Source organism: Neltuma alba, unplaced genomic scaffold (assembly GCF_004799145.2).
Source record: "Neltuma alba isolate B1F8T4 unplaced genomic scaffold, ASM479914v2 tig00012684_pilon, whole genome shotgun sequence".
NCBI classification, from domain to species: domain Eukaryota; kingdom Viridiplantae; phylum Streptophyta; class Magnoliopsida; order Fabales; family Fabaceae; genus Neltuma; species Neltuma alba.
In genome coordinates this window covers 21186-40685 of record NW_021637113.1, presented here as the reverse complement: position 1 = coordinate 40685, position 19500 = coordinate 21186, and the positions used below count along the sequence as shown (strand labels likewise).

General features: G+C 32.2%; 1 protein-coding gene across 2 annotated transcripts; it reads left to right on the top strand.

Annotated features, from left to right (window-relative positions):
• The first annotated feature begins 1904 nt into the window (after positions 1 to 1904).
• Positions 1905 to 18741, top strand: LOC114729838 (probable LRR receptor-like serine/threonine-protein kinase At1g53430). Of its 2 annotated transcripts, none has more exons than XM_028916878.1 (24): positions 1905 to 2041; positions 6054 to 6252; positions 7013 to 7084; positions 7244 to 7312; positions 7435 to 7506; positions 7610 to 7681; positions 7776 to 7847; positions 7970 to 8041; positions 8121 to 8192; positions 8308 to 8382; positions 8479 to 8550; positions 8729 to 8797; positions 9484 to 9549; positions 15027 to 15086; positions 15183 to 15221; positions 15313 to 15359; positions 15477 to 15853; positions 16003 to 16180; positions 16273 to 16446; positions 16701 to 16819; positions 16943 to 17153; positions 17571 to 17808; positions 18008 to 18158; positions 18262 to 18741. In XM_028916878.1, the coding sequence occupies exons 1-24, from the start codon at positions 1939 to 1941 to the stop codon at positions 18643 to 18645; spliced, it is 3063 nt and encodes a 1020-aa protein (XP_028772711.1). In that variant the 5' UTR covers positions 1905 to 1938; the 3' UTR covers positions 18646 to 18741. The 2 variants fall into 2 exon arrangements, with proteins under 2 accessions (XP_028772711.1, XP_028772710.1); XM_028916877.1 differs by having other exon boundaries at positions 15985 to 16180.
• Positions 18742 to 19500: the final 759 nt, after the last annotated feature.

Genomic DNA, 19500 nt, shown 5'->3' with positions numbered 1-19500 from the left:
GATGAGACTGATTTGAAATTTAACTAATCACCGACTTGATAAGTGGACACAATGAAAATCCTCAAATTATGACATTTTTTCAGAATACCTCAATTAATTCCCAGCATATTTTCACACGTACCAAGTGAGATCATATCAATAATTAGACTACAATTAATTAGTGCGTAATAATTGAGTAAAACAGTTAAAATTAAACGATCGATGTGACATGATTTTTTGTTGGGCTCATACATGCATGCAAAGGCTTCTGCAAATGTCCCTTTTTCCCCTTTCCGACCTTGGCCCTCTCTTTTAGTTTCTTCTCCGTTAATTAACACTTCTCATGTTCTAAATATAAAACTTATTTTATAATATAAATTATTTTTTAGTCTTATCTATAGAATAAAGGGAAAATAAATATTTGATCATGTTTGTTAGTTACTTTATTAAATTTTTAACATTTACGTACTATTTTATCTTTTATTTATTATAATCTAAATAATTATCTTTTTTGAAAAGTGCATTTATTACATAAGGATAAGGTGGAAAAGTTATTTTATTTTAATTAGCAGAGAGTTAATACAATTTAAGATTTTTCTTAGTTTGTATGAAACATGTTAAAAGTACTTTATAAATAGGATAAAAAAATATGTTACAAAATAGGTCTTATATTTAAGACCAAAAGAGTAGTTACTTATCCCCTTCTCAATTATTCATTTTGCTTAAATTTAATCATATGATTCTCTGCGGAGCCCCTGTTGACCCAACTAATTAGTTAATATTTCGTGAATATGTACGAGTACTGTTTTTCCCAGGGAATATTTTAGTTTTGGTCTTTATTCCGTGATGAATAATTTATGGCCTTCTTGATTTTCTGTCAACTTCTTCTTCGATTAGAACTAGAATTAGAAATTCGTCGTAAGAAAGAAATTATAATTATAATTAATGATGATGATAGGCCAAAAAAAAAAAAGTCCTGGGTTTCGTGTAAAGCTCACACTTGTTCGGTGAAAGCATGAGTTGGTTATATTTTGAATATTCCATAAAAAATTTTGTAGCGAATTTTTTATATAAAAAATCATTTTTACGAGAACTCTGAACAAATATTTCTAATGGAAAAAATAAAACCCACACAGTATAACAGTAACATATGATTACGAAGAGCACATGTCATGTTATGATCTCAATTAAAAAATACATTCACACATAAATTGGCAGATCCCGCATAAAAGGCTGCCTAATTAAACTAGTAACCTACCAGTTAACAACAAAAGTACGTTGCATGCATAATAAATAATGTAAAAAAAGCTTTTGCTGGTTAATACGTATAAAGACATTATTTTAAATTTTTAACCATTATATTATTTTATGCTATGTTACATCCATCTTTTTACAGGTTCCGGATAACCAATTTTTTATCTTTTAAATTATATATATATGTATGTTCGCTACATTCATGCATATATATATATATATACATATATGGGGGAAAATTTCTCTTAGAACGAATACTTATAACAGAACAAATATAAGAGTTTTGAAGATTGAGTTAGAAAAGCTTCAAATTAGTGAAATAAGAACATCACCTCCTACAAGTGTTCTGTGAGTGTAAGTTGTAAGACTAAGACATTTTTAAAAAAAGTAAAAAGAAAAGTTGGAAAATTAGTGAGAAAACTTGTAAAACTAACAATTTTCATAGAATTTTAAGATTCTTGATATAAATAAGTCCATAAAAATTATTCCTTTGTAAATATTTTTCATCATTAATACTACCTTTCATTAACTAATAATTCTGATATTTAATATAAAACCTAACTTATAATTTAAAATAAATTACAATTTATTGCTCTCCTTGCCTCCAATCAAAATCTTCCCAATTCTAAATTTGCCTCTGCCCTTTGTCTCTGTGTATATTTCGTTCTTCATTCTCGACACCTCTCCTTCAGAACCAACTTTGCGATGTCAAGCTCCAAACTTGTCTCTGTTTTCTTCTTTGGATTTTTGCTTCTCTGTTCCTTCACAGACTCTCCTGCAAGCGCTCAACTTATACCCCAAGATGAAGGTACTTTCTCCATTACTGCTCTCTGGTTTTCATTCGACTCTCGTCTTCATCTTTTTTTCCTTTGGTCTTCTGCTTGAAAATGTTTCTTTCTCGTTTCTCAAACGTTTTCAATTATTGGAAACCGCAGAAACTCTGCGATCTCGTTCTTGTCTTGTTTATTCACAGCCCTGCCGAAAGAAACTACTTTTAAACTGATAAACTCGTGTTCTTCATCACTGTGAAGATTGATATAGAAAGCATAAGAAAGGGCGAATATATTAACGATTTACTAGAAATTGTTTAATAGTGCAAGTGGGTTTGAAAAAGATTAAACTTTTGCATCATATTCCTCTGTTTTTAAACTTTGATCACTTGTTCTGTGTCTGGGATCCTGATGGGTGTTTCTTGATCCATGAGGATTCACAGTTCATAAATCTTACCGGAATCATCTTATTTTCCGGCCATTTACTCAACCTGTTAAAGTTCTGATTGTAACTTGCGGTATAGTTTCATGTTGTTTCTGCATTCATCTGCTTCTAATGGCGGATTCTGAATCATATATCAGTCTGACTCGTCTTTCCTTTGACCCTAATTTGCTGGGATTATGCTATTTTACTGGTTGGGTTTATTATTTTTAATTGTTTTGGATCATAATTGATGTACTTCAATGGAGGCATGGTGAATTGGCAACGTAATGTGAAACCGCTACCCTCTTTGTCCAACAGGGGATCACAGTACTAGAGGCGTCACTGTCATTTTTGGTTTTTTCCGAAAACATCATCTGCACCTCCAGCAATCAAAATTTAATGCATTAATTGATAATATATATATAATTGGTCTAATTCAAATAATTGAGAAAGCATCAAACTGATGATATTCTGAAAGCCGAACAGATAAAGTATGCTATTTATAGTGATTGAAAGTGAAATATTTCACAAATACGTGTGGACCCCAATGGCCAAACATACAGTATAAGCTCTGAAACTATAACAATTATTTATCTTTGAAAACCACTTGTCCTTTCTCGGATTTACAACGTTGGATTGCTTTTCTTTTTGGTTTTACATGAAAGACTTTTGTTTCCCTTTGAAACTAGCGTGCGTCTACCTATACCAAGTGTGAGAAACCAGCATATTTTTTTAGATGAGTTTAATTACAGAAACTCATTAGAATTAGGGTCACTACTCATCAATAAAATCCTTGAAATTCTAACTCATAATTTTATAAGTTATAATATGACTTTTTACTAATTAGACTAATTATTGCTCATAAAACAGCCATATTTTTTATAGTTTATGAGTGTGAATTTTGTCAAATACATATATATAGATGCATAAGAGCTGAGAAAACGAGTTGAGCCCGTTTAAGTCGAAGGCCAGACTTGTATTTTGGAGTTTTAAAAGGGAAGTTGGGTTTAAAAGGGCCAGCCCTGTAGGACCGAAAAAGAAATGGGCTGGCCCCTTTAAGCCCGCAAATTTTTTAAATTTTTTAAATTTTTTTAATTTAAAAAAGAAAACCCCAACGTTTTAGACATAGCATACTCTTGGTTTCACTTACCCTAGCTGCTCACACAGATAGCATTCACAAAAAAAAATAGAATCACTATAGTTGTTGGAAAAATAAACAAAAAAACATGAAAATTGCAAAATTTAAAACTTGGTATATTCACAAAAATGTATTGTTATTTATAAGTTGTCAAAATCTGTTAAAATACTGTATGTGTAATTTTTACAGTCTTTATTTGTCATTTTCCTATATTTTTTATACTTGAAATAGAATTAATTAAAGAATCTTTTGAATTAAAATAAAGATCTATATCATTTTTATAGTTAAAAACAAATTTAGAACTAAAGATGATTGATTCTTTTCTTTTTTGTCGGTAGGACAAATGATTATTCTTTATTATACTATGTTTGTTAGTTAAACTTTGTTGTTAATTATTTATGATTAAACCAGATCATCCGCATTGTAATTATTTATTTAACTTAGTGCTTATTTAGTTGTTTATGTTTGTCCTCTATTTAGTTTGTATATTCAATAGACTCTATTACACTGTGATATATGCTTAGATATGATGATGTTTATGTTTGTGTTGTTTCATTTTTATTATTTCGATAAAATATGCAAAAAATAAAAATAAAAAAAGACATTTTAGTTAAAAGGGCCAAAAACTTGCGGGCCGGCTCGAGCTTGTCATCTCATGGGTCGGGTTTGGAAAAATAGTTCATTCTTTAGACTCGGGCTTAAATAGCCGGCCCGTTTAAGCCTGAGCCCATGACGAGTCTACAAGGCCAGCCCGTTTTCCCCAGTACCACCAGCTACTTTCCGCCATTATCATAACCCTATTCAATGTTTTTTGTTTGCAATGAGTCGGAAAAAAATCCTATCAAATTCTCTGAACCTTAATTTGCATTACATGTTTTGTAGTTCAATATATCTATCTGAGAAATTTAATTATCACTATTAAATTATTATTTTTAAAATTAAGAGTGTCATTTATGATACCTAAAATAAAAATGAAATGAAATTACTGTTGGGAACACAACAATATATATATAATTTGACCCTATAAACTTCTTATTCATAGCTGGCCTATCAGAGTATATAAATAGAATCTAAACTCCGCGTATTGCTATAACTAGATGTGAACTTCATTTATTACATCAAATGTGTTTAAATGAGCTGCGATTTGGTCAACACTTTAGTTGACAGCAAAGATGTTCCCTTTTTTTTTTTTTTAATGCATCTGATAGCCATTTTTCACGATAATATTTTAAATTAAAAAAATGTGAGTATAATCTTTATATTTTTATTTTTAGAATTTGATAGCAATGTAATAAGTGCATACATTCGTATTATATATGTGTGTATACATGTGATGGGTCGCATGTTTTATAAGATAAGCCTCGACATGAGAACGAAAGCGAATTTTATTGTTTCTGTCTCCTTTGTGTTCAGGGCAATCAATTTGAATATGCAAACTAGTTTGAATGATTTAATTTTTAATTTTTTTTTTCCATCTTTATCTTTTGTAAGAAAATAGGAGACATACGGAAATATACAATAATTAAATAATAATATTTAATGCTTTGATTATATAGGATAATAAAAAATTTGGGTTTTTTTAATAGTGCCACGGTGTAATATTGCCAACAATGTTTGCTTGGTCACGTTACATTGAAAAGGAGGGGGAAAAAAAGGAAAAAAACAAAGGCACGGGTGTTAGTAGTTTCAATTATCAAATCTGAACCGTTCATATCTTATTTGGATGATCCAAATTTAAAATCTTTAATTAATTACTTTTAAATAAAAGAATATTTTTTGAAAGAATGATAGTTAAGAGATTATCCCTATTTTAAATTCAATATATATTAAAATAATTATCCTAAATAAATAAAAAAAAGAAATCAAATCTAGACCCTTCCAATGAAATACGAACGATTCAGATTTTATAAACTTAGGGTATTCATTAATGTGATGAGTACTGAAACTGAAAGCTTCTCAAAATTATAATATATGCTATTAAAACTCAACTTGAGTCAAACCAATATTTAATCTTTCTGGCAAAAAAAAAAACCAATATTTAATCTTAATTTAGTCAAGAGTTTATAGAGTCAGATTTTATGTTTTTTCCCCTTGGTATCAACCCTGAAACATTTTCAATTTTCAATTTAAATATTATTATTTTTAAGGTTACATGTAAATATTTTTAATATATTTGAATTAAAATATACTTTTCTGGTTTTATTTATAGGGCGAAGAAAGAAGACATTTTTTGATCATATTTATAGGACAGTAAGAGAAATTTTTTTGTATGGATTTACAATTTAACCCTTCATTTATTATTATATTCACTTTATTTGTATAAGGTATAATATATATTAGATGGAGATAAAGTTAGAAATATGTTGAATTGTAAACAAAAATTAATGAAATTTAGTGTTTTTCTTGACCTGTGTAAAATATGGCAGAAGTGGTTTATAAATAGAATTGGAGGAGTATTATTTTAATCATGTTCATTTTTGCAATACAGTGAAAACTCTTCAGGCAATATCTGATAAATGCAACAACGTAAATTGGACGGTTACACGGAGATCTTGCATTAATGCGACGGCTGGATTTAATAATTACATGATTAATATGTCCCTACCCAGTCCTCACATCCAAATTGCCAGCAATGTCACTTGCGATTGCTCCTTCCAAAGCGGCACCGTTTGCCATGTCACTAATCTGTATGTGATCTTCTTAATTCCTCCACTTACCTTTAATTTTGCTGCTATACTACTTTCCATACTTAAGCTAAATAATTAATTTAAAAATATTAAAAAATATTTAAATTAGTTATTTATAATAAATGGGTGTTAATTTTCCTAAAATACATTTATTAATCAGTATTGAAACTATCCTTTAATAGAATTCTGAACATATGTAACCAATAAGAATATTTTAAGAAAAATTATAAATTTGAGAGTTAAAATGAATTGAGGTTTTATATTTAGGATTAAAATGAACATAAAAGTGAATGAATAATTTCTTATAAAATAATAGTATTTAATATTACATCATAGTTTTTTTTTTGGGGTCAAAATGTTACATCGTGGTTTAGATTAGACAATATTTTCCTAAAAGTACATGATCAGGTTGCTAAATTAATAGGTTTGGCAATTAATTCATTATTAAGAGCTAATATTGATATTTTAATTCATAATTTTAAAAAAAAAGAACTATATACTCAAAATATGTAAATAAAAAAAATCTTTTGGTCTATCTATTATTTTACCATCATGAAAATTTACATTTTAAACCATTTAAAAGCAAATGATTCAAGTCATATCAGTGAGGTTAACAAAAGTTTTTTCATGAAAAACTTGAACAAATAAACTCAGTTTTCTCAATTATACACAAACCCACATGACCTCTTTTAAGTTGTATGCTGCATTTTTTAATGATTAGACGTGTTTAACTAGTGATAGAACAATTTTTGAATGGTAGTTTGTTGAGAGGCCTGAATATATCTGGAGTTATCCCCACTGAACTTGGAGATCTCACCCAGCTGAATATCCTGTAAGTGATCACCCGCACAGATACACGCGCACACAGAGATAGATATCTCTCTCTCTCTCTCTCTGCACACACAAGGGCTTATTTGATTGCATCATCATTGTGAACCCATACACGAGAGTCTCAAAAAGACTGACAGGAACTTACTATTGCCTTGAGCAGTGATCTCCATTACAACTATCTGAATGGTACAATTCCAACGTACTTTACTCGCATCCCTATTACCAATCTGTAAGTTGTCAAATATGAACAAAGCATGCAAATAGGGAAGTTCCTCAGTTTGGTCCCGTTGAAACTAAATAATTTTCATGTGTGATGTATTTTCAAAATTGAATTCACTATATACACTTCAGGGCCATTGTGGGGAATCGAATTAGTGGTTCAGTTCCTTCTGTGTTTGGTGAAATTGCTACTCTACAGGAGCTGTAAGTTTTGGAGTCAAATCCACTCATTTCAAAATTGTCAAAAAAGAAAAGAAAAGAAATATAGTTGATATAGAAGCTGAGTAAGCTTTTATTGATGTTATAGGGCCTTGGAAGATAATCGGCTCGGAGGACATCTTCCTCAAAGTCTTGGAAATTTGCGTAACTTACGAAGATTGTAATTTGTCCTTTTGATTTTTTCCATTCTCTATTTCCTGCATTTTCTTTTGGTCCTTCCTAATATTTGACTTTGTTTTCGTATCAAAATGCAGACTTCTTTCTGCAAATAATTTTACAGGGATAATACCAGAAACGTTTGGAAATCTCAAGAACCTTACTGATTTGTGAGTGACATCATGTGATGCAACTGTAGTGTTTAGTTTTTAATTCTTATCAATTTTATTTTCATATTTAGTTAAGTCCTTGTTAAATACGGAGATGAGATCACTCCTCACAACTTCTGCAGTAGGATAGATGGGAGCACATTATCAGGGAAGATACCAAGTTTTATTGGGAATTGGACAGAATGTATTTATTTGTGAGTATCCTTGAATTTAAAGATTTCTTATTGTAGTTCGTACTATTCCCTTTCTAAGAGAATTTTACGTTTTTGTCAGGAATATGCAGGGCACAGGCATGGAAGGGCCCATTCCTTCCACCATATCTTTGTTGAAAAATTTGAAAGAATTGTGGGTTGCTTATTTTTCCTTCGAAGCAGCAGCACATATGTTGTAAATTGTTTTGGAATTTACTCTTCAATAAATGGTTCTTTCCTCTTTAATTAAAGAGACATTTTTATTTCAGGAGAATATCTGATTTGAGTGGAAACACAACCATGAAATTTCCTAATTTGAAGCATATGAAGATTTTGGAACGACTGTGAGTTGAAAACTTTTCTACCATTATGCTAAAATCTATATTATTCATTTGGGTTTTGTGTGAAGTGGCTTATAATTCTCCTTTCTATGACTTCAGGGTACTGAGAAATTGCTTAATTACTGGTGACATTCCAAAGTACATTGGCGAAATGAAAAACTTGAAGACTTTGTAAGTTGCTGTTTTGACTGGGCAGTTAAAGAGATTGTCAAGATTTTCAACTCTTTTATATTTAATGGATGCATCATTCTCTCACCATTTCCTAGTATAATAATTGATTTAAGACTAGCTAATTGATTATTGGTCCTTATTTACTAATTTGCGTCCGAGTTACCTCATTTTCTTGCAGAGACCTGAGTTTTAACAGATTGACTGGTTCAATACCTAACTCATTTCAAGAGTTGCATTTTAATCACATGTAAGCGAACATTAGCATTTGTTGGTAAGAAGTGTTAAAGAAAATAATGTGGATATCTTATCAATAATAATCATCAGTGGGATGGATTTAGTGCCTTATTTTTTAAAGAAGGGTTTGGATGTTATTGGTCCTTTTTTTTTTGGTTAAACTATGGGTATTCGGGCAATCTGGACACTGGGCTTATTTGGCCCAGTATTTTTGTTCATAATGACTGATGTGTCTTGTGACTCTGAAACCACAGACCGTCTCTTTTTTTGAACGGAAAATTTCAACTGAAGTAATGAGGATTCTAGTGAAATGGGTTGATTTGTGACATAGTAACATATGTTCTTGAAGTCATGCCACAAATCGCATCCTATCTTCAAGACAAGAGTGCCTATGTTTTGGTTTTGTAGCTATACATCTAATTTGGCAGGCTAGGAATGATGTTATCTTCAAGCATGAAAGTTCCAGTTGCGATAGGTTATGTTATAGGGTGATCAACGATCTCAAAGTTAGATGGAAATATCTGTTAACGAATAGGAATAGACATACAAAGGCTATATGAGCGAGATTTAATATTCAGGAGAGCCTGTATGCTCCTTCTTTTGATGTAAATAGATTTTGAAATGAATATAAGTTTTCACTTTTTTCAGAAATGATAATTATCAATAAGACTAGGGGACTAAAGTTAATTGTGGATGCAGGTTTCTGGCAAACAATTATCTGAATGGAACAATTCAAGAATGGGTGGTGGAGAACAGAAATAATATGTTAGCCTATTATTCTCTTAATATTTCTCCATTTTATAATTCTAGAGTGACAAACTCAATTATTTTTATATTTTTTGATATCTTTTATATGGGTTTTGTCAACTTAATTGGTCCTTTTTATCTTAATTGATTGTTAATTGATTTAATATATTTTATTTTGAATTATTAATTTTTAGGGGCAAAATTGTCATATTTTGGTTTAATTATGATTAATTAATTTTTAAGGACAATTAATGCTACCTTATCTTTAAATTTTGTTTGCAGGTTTTTGGAAGATTTAAAAATAGAAATTAAAAAAAAGAAATAAAAATATAATAAAAAATAAATTAAAAAAATAATAATAAAAAGAGGGAGCAAACGTTGCGTTTTGCTCCCCCTAACATAACTTCCCTAAATTATTCAATTCATGAGGGGGGATTGGCGGAAGAGAAGACGCCGAACGAGGAAGTGGTGCCGTTGCCGGGGAGCTAAGAAATTGGTTCCCTAGTAATTAAGTGTCAAGTAGCCTTGATTGGGGTTCATTTGTTGAGCCTTTTTAGTTTTCATTTATGTTAGTTTTTTTTTAGTAGTTTGCATTTGTTTTTTTTGTTTTTCATGGCTTGGTTTAATAGCAATCATGATCTACTCTCGCATTCTCAATTTTTTGCAGGAAATAGTACGTGGAATGAAACACATTCTCATTCAACATGCTCTCAAGAAATTGAAGAGTTGTTACAACAGTTGGACTCCTTCCAAGCTCAACTAGAGTCTCAAACGCCTAATCACATCTATGCTCATGACACCTCTTGGATGAACCATCATCTACATCAATCACCTAATCCATCACTCCCACCTCACCAACCATACTTTAATCATATATCTCCACCGTATACATACCACCAAGAACCACCTCCTTTTCCATATGAATACTACCACCAACCCTCGTCCCAATCCAAGTACCATTCTCTCCCCCAGTCTCATGAATATCAATTCAATGAACCTGACCCATTTCTTACTATTCCTAAGAAGGAACAGATACAATTTTTAAGAGAAGCTTACGACCGTTTAAATTCATATTACCATGGATTACTTGAAGAGGGAGAGATATCTGGGATTTCTAAGGAATTAGAGGAAGAGCTAGAAGAATGTCAAAGTGCATTGGGAAAGTTCTTGAGTGATATAGCGCGAATTGAGTCTAAGATTGGGAAAGATGAATCAAAGTGTCTAGATTCACTCATGCAAGAGGCTGAAATGAAGCAAGAACATCTACAAACTCACAAGGACTCGTGCCCTACATCAGGTAATATTGCTCCTCTTCTTGAGGAGATTGACCCTTGTACTAGAACTACTATTCCCGTTGAAGTTATTGATAATGTGAGTGATGATGAGGTGGATGAGGAAATCATAGTTGAATCCCCTCAAATGTTTAACAATAAAAATTCTCACTTGAACACTTCTAATAGTAGTTGTTTAGTTGATGATACTGCTTACACTGTCACTGCTTCTTTGTATGAAGAACATGCTTCTCTTTCTAGTGCTAGATTAGATGGTGCAATTGATTCTGATTTGAACGAACCTCTATCTTGTTCTTATAATGCCCACACTATATGCATGGAGTGCATTGATAACAAGTATGATATACTTGTTGGGTTGCAAAAGCAGAACTTTAGTAAACTGTGTGCATCGCCTTCTAGTACTAAAAGTGCTGACAATATATAAAGCATGATATTGATGTGAGTTGCTTAGATGTTAATCCTGTGGAGAAATGCGAATTTGAACATAGCCTTGGAAATTATCTTTCTGAAAATCCCATTGAGTTGCATGCTTCTAATGAGTTAGTAGGAAAAGATTCAAAAATTTTAAAAGACAAAATTGTAAATAAGAATGAATCTTTTCGTCTAATTCTTTCTTGTGACTTGCCTCCTGATTTAAGTAGCTATGTAAATAATAATATTGCATTGCATAATCATATTGTGCATGAATCTTCTTCTTCTTCCACTCTTTTTTCACCCACTTCTTGTGTTAGTAAAAGTGATGTGATGTACTCCAACCACTATCAGTTGGATTCTTCATCTTCCGCTTTGCATACACAAGACATTTTTGAAAATATTTCTGATTATTTGATTCCTATAGAAAGGAATCCTATTGACTTTCTTGGGTGTGATATTTACTTGGAAGATTTTGCCACTCAAATATACCTATGCTACTCTAGATCCTTCTAAGTTTTTCTTTTTGGACTAGATACTGCTGCTTGTTCAATGTTTCCCTTGCAGGAACCCTCACCACCAAGAAATGTCAATGGAGAAGTGAGCACACTAAAGAGATATATGTTTCTCATCCGGGATGAGAACTTCTCCTACAAGAGTTTGAAGAGATTTCGTTCTAAAGGTTGTCCCTTTCCTTCCTTAACTCTTATCTTTTGAATTACTTGCTTGTTTTGTGAGATAAGTGTGGGGGAGGGACATAGCCAGTAGTAAAAGGTAGCTTGTGTTTTGTTTTATTGTTTGTTATTAGTTGCATGCAGTACTTTTCCTACCTTGTCCTTGCACATTTTGAGCTTCCAATTGTTCATATCTTTAGTCTAAGCTTGCATTGAGGACAATGCAAGGATTAAGTGTGGGGGAGTAAGTGTTATGTTTTGTTAGGATTTGTTTTCAAAAAAAAAAAAAATTGCCTTTGGATTTGATCTGGTTTCCTAAGTATTGCTGCTATAATTGTTCTCTTCTTTGCCTTATTGGTTGATTTTTGAATTGCATCACATGATTTGAGAGTGATTCTTGCTTGAGAATTTTGCTGCTAGTTTCTATGTCCTCTTGTTTTCATTCGCCTCAGTGCTCTGCACTGCTGTATGGGCGAGTTGCTGTTCCCTCTATTGCTGACTTGACTTTTGTAATCCTTGGGCACCTCTTTTTAAAATCTTTTTGCACAATGCTTGTGAATATTGCACGGCTGAGTTTGATTGCATTTGATTTGAGTGATTTCTGTTCTTAGTTGATTAGCATAGTAGAATACTTTTGGTGCAGTGTTATTAACCTTGTTTCATAGCTTGATCCTTAAGAAGAAAACATTTTAGAGAAAGCCTTAATGGAAGGATTGTTGAGCCATATATTTTTTCTCATCTTGTGTGATTTTCACCTAGTTTTGGTTAGCCTCTAGAACTTGTTTAGATTCTTTTTCAAAGCTGCATTAATACCTAGATTTGTGAAGATGATAGGGGCATTCATTTCTAAACCTTTACCCAAACACAAACCACTTCATTTAACCTTTGTTCACCCCTTTGAGCATTCACTTTCATTCCATTCACTACTTTTTAGCAAATGTTTTGCATGAGTTATCTGATTTTTCATTTTGAAAAGTACATCATAATGTCTATATCTTTGCCTTCTTGGGTTTGGATGCCAAAAAAAAAAAGAGATAGAAATAGAAAAAGGCAAGAAAGAGAAGAAAATGTTTAGAAAAAGCCAAAGAAAGAAAGTTATAAAAAAAAAACAGAGAGAAAAAGAGAAAATAAGTTGCAACAAAAGAATAAATTTGAAATAAGGCATTCCATGGTGGTTTGAAGAGCAATGATTTCTGTCTCAAAAGGTTAAAATCTGCACTTTGGTGTTCTTTTATGATTGTACTTAAGCTCACTTTGAGTTGATACTTTATTACTCATGCATTTCATTTGTTAGTCCATTTTATTCATTTGGCCATAGTTTCCAACATTACAACCCTTCAAGTCCCCTTGATCATGAGTCTAAGGTATGTTAGTAGTGGAGATATTAGAATCTCTACAAGCTTATGGTAGGTGCTAATCTAGGTGGATTGAGTGAAATTTTTCCCATTTGAGAGATGAGTGAAACACTTGTACCCTATGTGAGCTCTATTATGTTTCTCTTCTTTTATCCTGCTATGTTTCTTGTGTTAATTTCTTTGCACTGAAGTATTCTATGATTGTTGATTAATTAAGAATATGCTTAGTTAGTTTTATGTTTGCTTGCATTGAGTGTCTCTATTGAATTCTTCTTTATTGATACTTTGCCCAGGAGTGCAAAAGGCTAAGTGTGGGGGAGTTGACAAACTCAATTATTTTTATATTTTTTGATATCTTTTATATGGGTTTTGTCAACTTAATTGGTCCTTTTTGTCTTAATTGATTGTTAATTGATTTAATATATTTTATTTTGAATTATTAATTTTTAGGGGCAAAATTGTCATATTTTGGTTTAATTATGATTAATTAATTTTTAAGGACAATTAATGCTACCTTATCTTTAAATTTTGTTTGCAGGTTTTTGGAAGATTTAAAAATAGAAATTAAAAAAAAAAGAAATAAAAATATAATAAAAAATAAATTAAAAAAATAATAATAAAAAGAGGGAGCAAACGTTGCGTTTTGCTCCCCCTAACATAACTTCCCTAAATTATTCAATTCATGAGGGGGGATTGGCGGAAGAGAAGACGCCGAACGAGGAAGCGGCGCACGGTCTGGCGGCGGAGGAAAAAGAAAGAGAAAAAAAACGCAGAGAGAGAGACGAGCTGAGAGGCGTGAACAAAGACTGGAGGCAAACCGTAACTGAACATTAATTACAGCAATTCTCATGGCAAACCGTGGCTGACTTCCAATTCTCTAGAGCAATGGTTATGGCTTGAACTTAGAGCTTCAAAGGGGAGTTTCAACTCTTCTAATCTTTACTTCTTTCATTATAATTGTGATTTCTAGGTCTTAGAATGAATTTTATAATGTTTGAATGGGCTGTGATTATTTATATTTGTATTGAGATTAGTTGTAGTTGTTGGAATCTTTGATTAGCATTTAACATTAAGCTGTGATTAGCTTTAATTTCTTTACATTGTACTGGGTCAGACTATGTTTTGAAATTATTGTGAACATTTAGTGGTAATTCAAGGTGGCTTGGTTATTGGACTAAAAATGTTAATTGCTTTTCTTTGATTTTCTTTTTGGCTAATTATGCTGAAACAGTTTAATTGTAAATAATTAATATGCAAGGTGGCTTGGTGTTGATTATTCTAATTAAACCGAGTCTAGGGGGTGGCCCTTAGAGTCTTTTGAATTTAATTAACTCCCAAATTAATTGAAGTAATGATAGCCTTAATCATTGTGCTAGAGGATTGCTTTTCTATTTGCTATCACTTGTTAATTCTCTTTGTTTATTTCATTCATATCCATTTGATAAACTAAAAATCCAAAAACTATTTACTCATTTTGCATCCTTTTAAATTTTGCTAATTAGTTAGTTGAAAAGAAAATCAATCCCTTTCCAACTCAATTTTTTTTTGTTTTTGATACTTAGTTGCTTAGGATTTCAAATAAAGGCTCCTCAAAGTGAAACGACCCGAGTTTTGCACTATACTGCATTGCTTGGATTTATTTTTGATTAGGAACCCCAAGGCGAACGACAAAGGCTCTCATCATAGAGTCACCTTCTATACAACTGCAAAGTCCCATATTATTGAAGAAGCTAAACTTTTAATCTCATGATATTTGCTTTCAGTGATTTATCACATAACAATTTTACTAAGGTTTCTACATCTAATTGCCAGAACTTGCAAGTGTAAGGTTCTCTTTGTTTATCAATTAGATGAGCGTGCATTTCAAATTAACCAATGTTCACTTTTGTAATTCTCAACTTACTATTATTGATGGACAGGAACTTAGCTGCTAGTCTTTCATCAGCAGGAAAAAATGCGTAATTTCTTGCCTATGGCATACTTGTTTAAAATTTAGTTTCAGTTATATCTCTTGGAATCATCGATTGAAGCAAACTACTGATTTTGTAGAACCTTCTGTTTCAAGAAGGGCCTACCTTGTCCAAGAACACCTCAATGTGAGTTGAGATTTTGTCCATCAATCATGTTTTTAACTTGTACACCACAAAAATTTTGGTAAGCAAAGCTGCGATAATTTCTCCTTGATAACATATCATAATATTTCAATTATACAGATAACTCGTTGTTCATTAACTGTGGAGGACCAAAGATGAAGTTTGAGGGGAATGAATATGAAGAAGATTCCAATGCAAATGGCATTTCGTACTTCAATATCAAAGATGACAAATGGGCTTATAGCAGCACAGGAACATATATATTTAATGATAAAGCTGATTATGTAACAAGTGTGACAAAAAATGAGTTTTCTTTGAATGTTAATGGCTCAGAATACTACCAAACAGCCCGTCTCAGCCCTTCGTCACTTAAGTACTATGGACTATGCATGCTAAACGGTAGTTATAAAGTAAAGCTCCACTTTGCAGAGATAATGTTTTCTGATGACCAAACATTTAGCAGCCTTGGTACACGCATATTCAATGTTTCAATTCAAGTGAGTGATGAAAAGAAACGCACTCTATTTGATTGTTTCAATTGCTTCTTACATTTTTATCAAATGTCTTATCTAGTTTTGCTAGAACAAAGTAGTTTCAAAGCTATAGATTTATTATTGCATTTTCACAGGGTTTGAAATACTTGAAAGATTTTAATATTGCGGAGGAAGCTGGTGGAGTTGGTAAGGGCATCACTAAGGAATTTGATGTTGATGTGAACGATACCACTTTGGAGATTCATTTATATTGGGCAGGGAAAGGAACTACTTCAATTCCCACTAGAGGTGTATACGGACCTCTGATATCAGCTATCACAGTGATGCCAAGTAAGTAGTAGTTTTCACGTTATTATATGACTTACTGTTTTCTTATAAACTACATCATGTTATGTGGTGTAAGCATTTATTCTTGGTTGCAGACTTTAAAGTTCCTTCACAAGGGCTCTCTGTTGATAACCAAAGGAATGAAAAAGGGTTTTCTGATGGAGCTGTTGTTGGAATTATGGTTGGATTATGTGTATTCCTCATACTGGTGTTACTCATTATCCTTCGAAAGAATGGTATCCTTTATGGGAAAGATTCACAAGACATAGGTAATATTGGAGCATAAAATAAGCTAATTTAGGTTTTGCTAATAAAACTTCATTAACAATATACTTTTAATTATTTTTGTCATGCTAACCAATCTTTTCATGGATAACTTTTTTCCCTTGGAAATGGGCTTTGTATTTCTACATTATGAATTTTGGTGTCTAATGTATTTTCACCTTATGCATGATCGTGAACTATCAGTATATCAATTAATGGAGATTCTAGCTCTCTAATCTTTTATTTCTTTTATAAACAGATCTTAAGGGCTTGGATCTTAAAACCGGTATATTTACCTTAAAGGAAATCAAAGCAGCAACGAACAACTTCAATGCTGATAATAAGATTGGAGAAGGAGGGTTTGGTCCTGTTTATAAGGTTGTTACAGGATGATATGTTCTATTAAAGTACATGCATGATCAATTTGTGACTCTTGCTTACCTGAAATTAAAATCCATTTCAACTTTTCTATAACTTTATTTCTTATATCAAAAAACACAGGGCATTCTCAAAGATGGCAGAATAATTGCAGTTAAGCAGCTATCTACTAAATCAAGGCAAGGAAATCGTGAATTTCTAAATGAAATAGGCATGATTTTTGCTTTGCAACACCCTTGTCTTGTTAAGCTTCATGGCTGTTGCGTTGAAGGAGATCAGTTGTTGCTCATATATGAGTTTATGGATAACAATAGTCTTGCTCGTGCTTTATTGGGTAAATTACTAAATGTTTTTGGCTTGCTTTGCTCTATGACGATCCACTATCTTATACTCTCTCCGTTCCTTATTATAAGATCCAATTTTTTGAATAGGTTTGTCCCTTTTTATAAGATCCTATTTGAGCTTGTCTGAGCATTTAATGCAATATTACCTATTTTACCCCTAATTTAATGTATTTAATACATTCTCTTTCTTCATTTATTTCATTATTACTCTCTCACATTTATCCATTTCTGTGCAGGGGTATATTTGAAAAAAAATTATATTTGCTACATATTAATTGCTTTTAACTAATTTTAATTGTTTTCTTAAATCGTGTAATTTAGTTAAAAGGATCTTGTAATAAGAGACAGAGTAGTATCTTGGTTATGTGAGAACGGAGTCTAATTCGTGTTTTTATTAAAAAACATAGGCCCAAAAGAACTCCAGATAAAATTGGAGTGGCCAACAAGACACAAGATTTGTATTGGGATTGCGAGAGGTTTGGCTTACCTTCATGAAGAATCAAGATTTAAAATTGTTCATAGAGACATCAAGGCCACTAATGTGTTGCTTGATAAAGATCTCAACTCCAAGATATCTGATTTTGGTTTGGCCAAGCTTTATGAGGAGGAAAATACACACATTAGCACCAGAATTGCTGGAACTCGGTTAGTTAATTATTAAATGTTTTTAAGTTATGTTTGTTTGGATAACACGTGGGAGATGAAAATACAAATATGGTAGTGGACATCTCCTTTGTGAAATTGATAATAATTTTAATTGAAGGTAATACAATGCAAAGAAACAAAAATGCAGGGCATTTGGCTTTACTAACTCTTATTTTATGAATGAAATTTTATTATGCAGTGGTTATATGGCTCCTGAATATGCAATGCATGGATATTTGACTAAGAAAGCAGATGTTTATAGTTTTGGAATCGTTGCTTTGGAAATTATCAGTGGCAAGATCAACACCACTCAAAAGTCAGAGGAAGAATGCTTTTATCTGCGTGATTGGGTATCCTACATCCCAATAAATTAAGTATATAGCTCAGCTTTTCCAAATTAAATTGTGTACACTGGCTTATAAGGCTTCCATTTATATGTACTGTTGTTATCAGGCACATCAGTTGAGAGACGGAGGTAATTTGATGGATCTGGTGGATCCAAAGTTGGGTGAGGACTTTAATAGAGAGGAAATAATGACTATGATTGATGTGGCGCTCCAATGCACTGAAAACAATCCAAAACTTAGGCCTACCATGTCTAAAGTGCTTAGCATTCTTGAAGGCAGGCCTGCTGATCTGGAGGTAGTCTCAGATGATGAAAGTGAGATTATGGATGATGACTTGAAATTGAAATCGGCCATGAAAGAAGAAGCTGATAAAGATGAGACTAATCAGGCCATAAACTCGTCAAGCCATGAGTGTCAGACCACATCTCAACCCTTTTCAGAAGTCTATCAGGCCAGTAAAGATTCTTCTTCCTGGGAGAAAACCAACTAGCTGTATATATCTTAAACATGGCCTCCTCAAGTTAAACATGTTTATCTTGCCATAGTTTGATGGATATATTATGTTAATATTGTACTATAAATTCTCATATGAAGCCGCGCCCTGATATATACTTCTTACTTAGAACTATCTGGAACGGATCATGTATGGATGCATTTCTATTGTGGTCGTTAGTAGACTGTAGAATTGTTAGTCTTGTTAGTTAAAAAATAATGTTTTGCTATTGATTCATCGGATCCCAAAGTATTGATGATTCCCGAATGATGTGAAGGATACCTTTATATTTAATTTAAATCATTTGTGTCTAAAATACCTTTATTTTTTTTTCAATTGAATGTGTAAAAATGATTTTAGTTATTAGGCTTGGCCCCAGTGTGAGTTAACCACGCACAAGCCTATGTTAAAGATGGTCAGAACTAAGGAACTAATACGCTGTAGCCTGAAACTCTGAATGAAATGAGATTGAACTTTCTGGATTCACCATCTTTCCCTGTTCCATCCTTAACCTCTGGCTTTGGGGCAAAGTGTGATTGATTCAGGGAACAACACAGGGACGAAGTGTGAAGGAATTAAAATGGTTGCAGTAGACACATCGAAGGAAAGAACCACAAAAGACGACTCTATTCCTCATTCCTTTATATTTCAGTCAAGGAGAAGAAACACCGCGAAATACACTTCTTTTGCTTTGGAATTTTCTCTTCAACAAATCAAGGTACGCTGATCACATATATATGACTTTTGCATTTTGAACGTAGATGCATGTTCTACCACTGCACATCGTTAGTATATGTTAATCCTTTTATCCTTAAAAAGAAGAAAAAAAAGCTGCTATCAAGAAATTGGCAA

What these genes read in the sequence shown, in the direction of transcription:
- LOC114729838 (XM_028916877.1), top strand. Translation starts at nt 1,939, where the DNA reads ATGTCAAGCTCCAAACTTGTCTCTGTTTTCTTCTTTGGATTTTTGCTT. An exon ending in GAGTTGCATTTTAATCACAT is followed by an intron (nt 8,798 to 9,483) that starts GTAAGCGAACAT and finishes TTGTGGATGCAG; the next exon opens with GTTTCTGGCAAACAATTATC. An exon ending in GAAAGATTCACAAGACATAG is followed by an intron (nt 16,447 to 16,700) that starts GTAATATTGGAG and finishes TTTTATAAACAG; the next exon opens with ATCTTAAGGGCTTGGATCTT.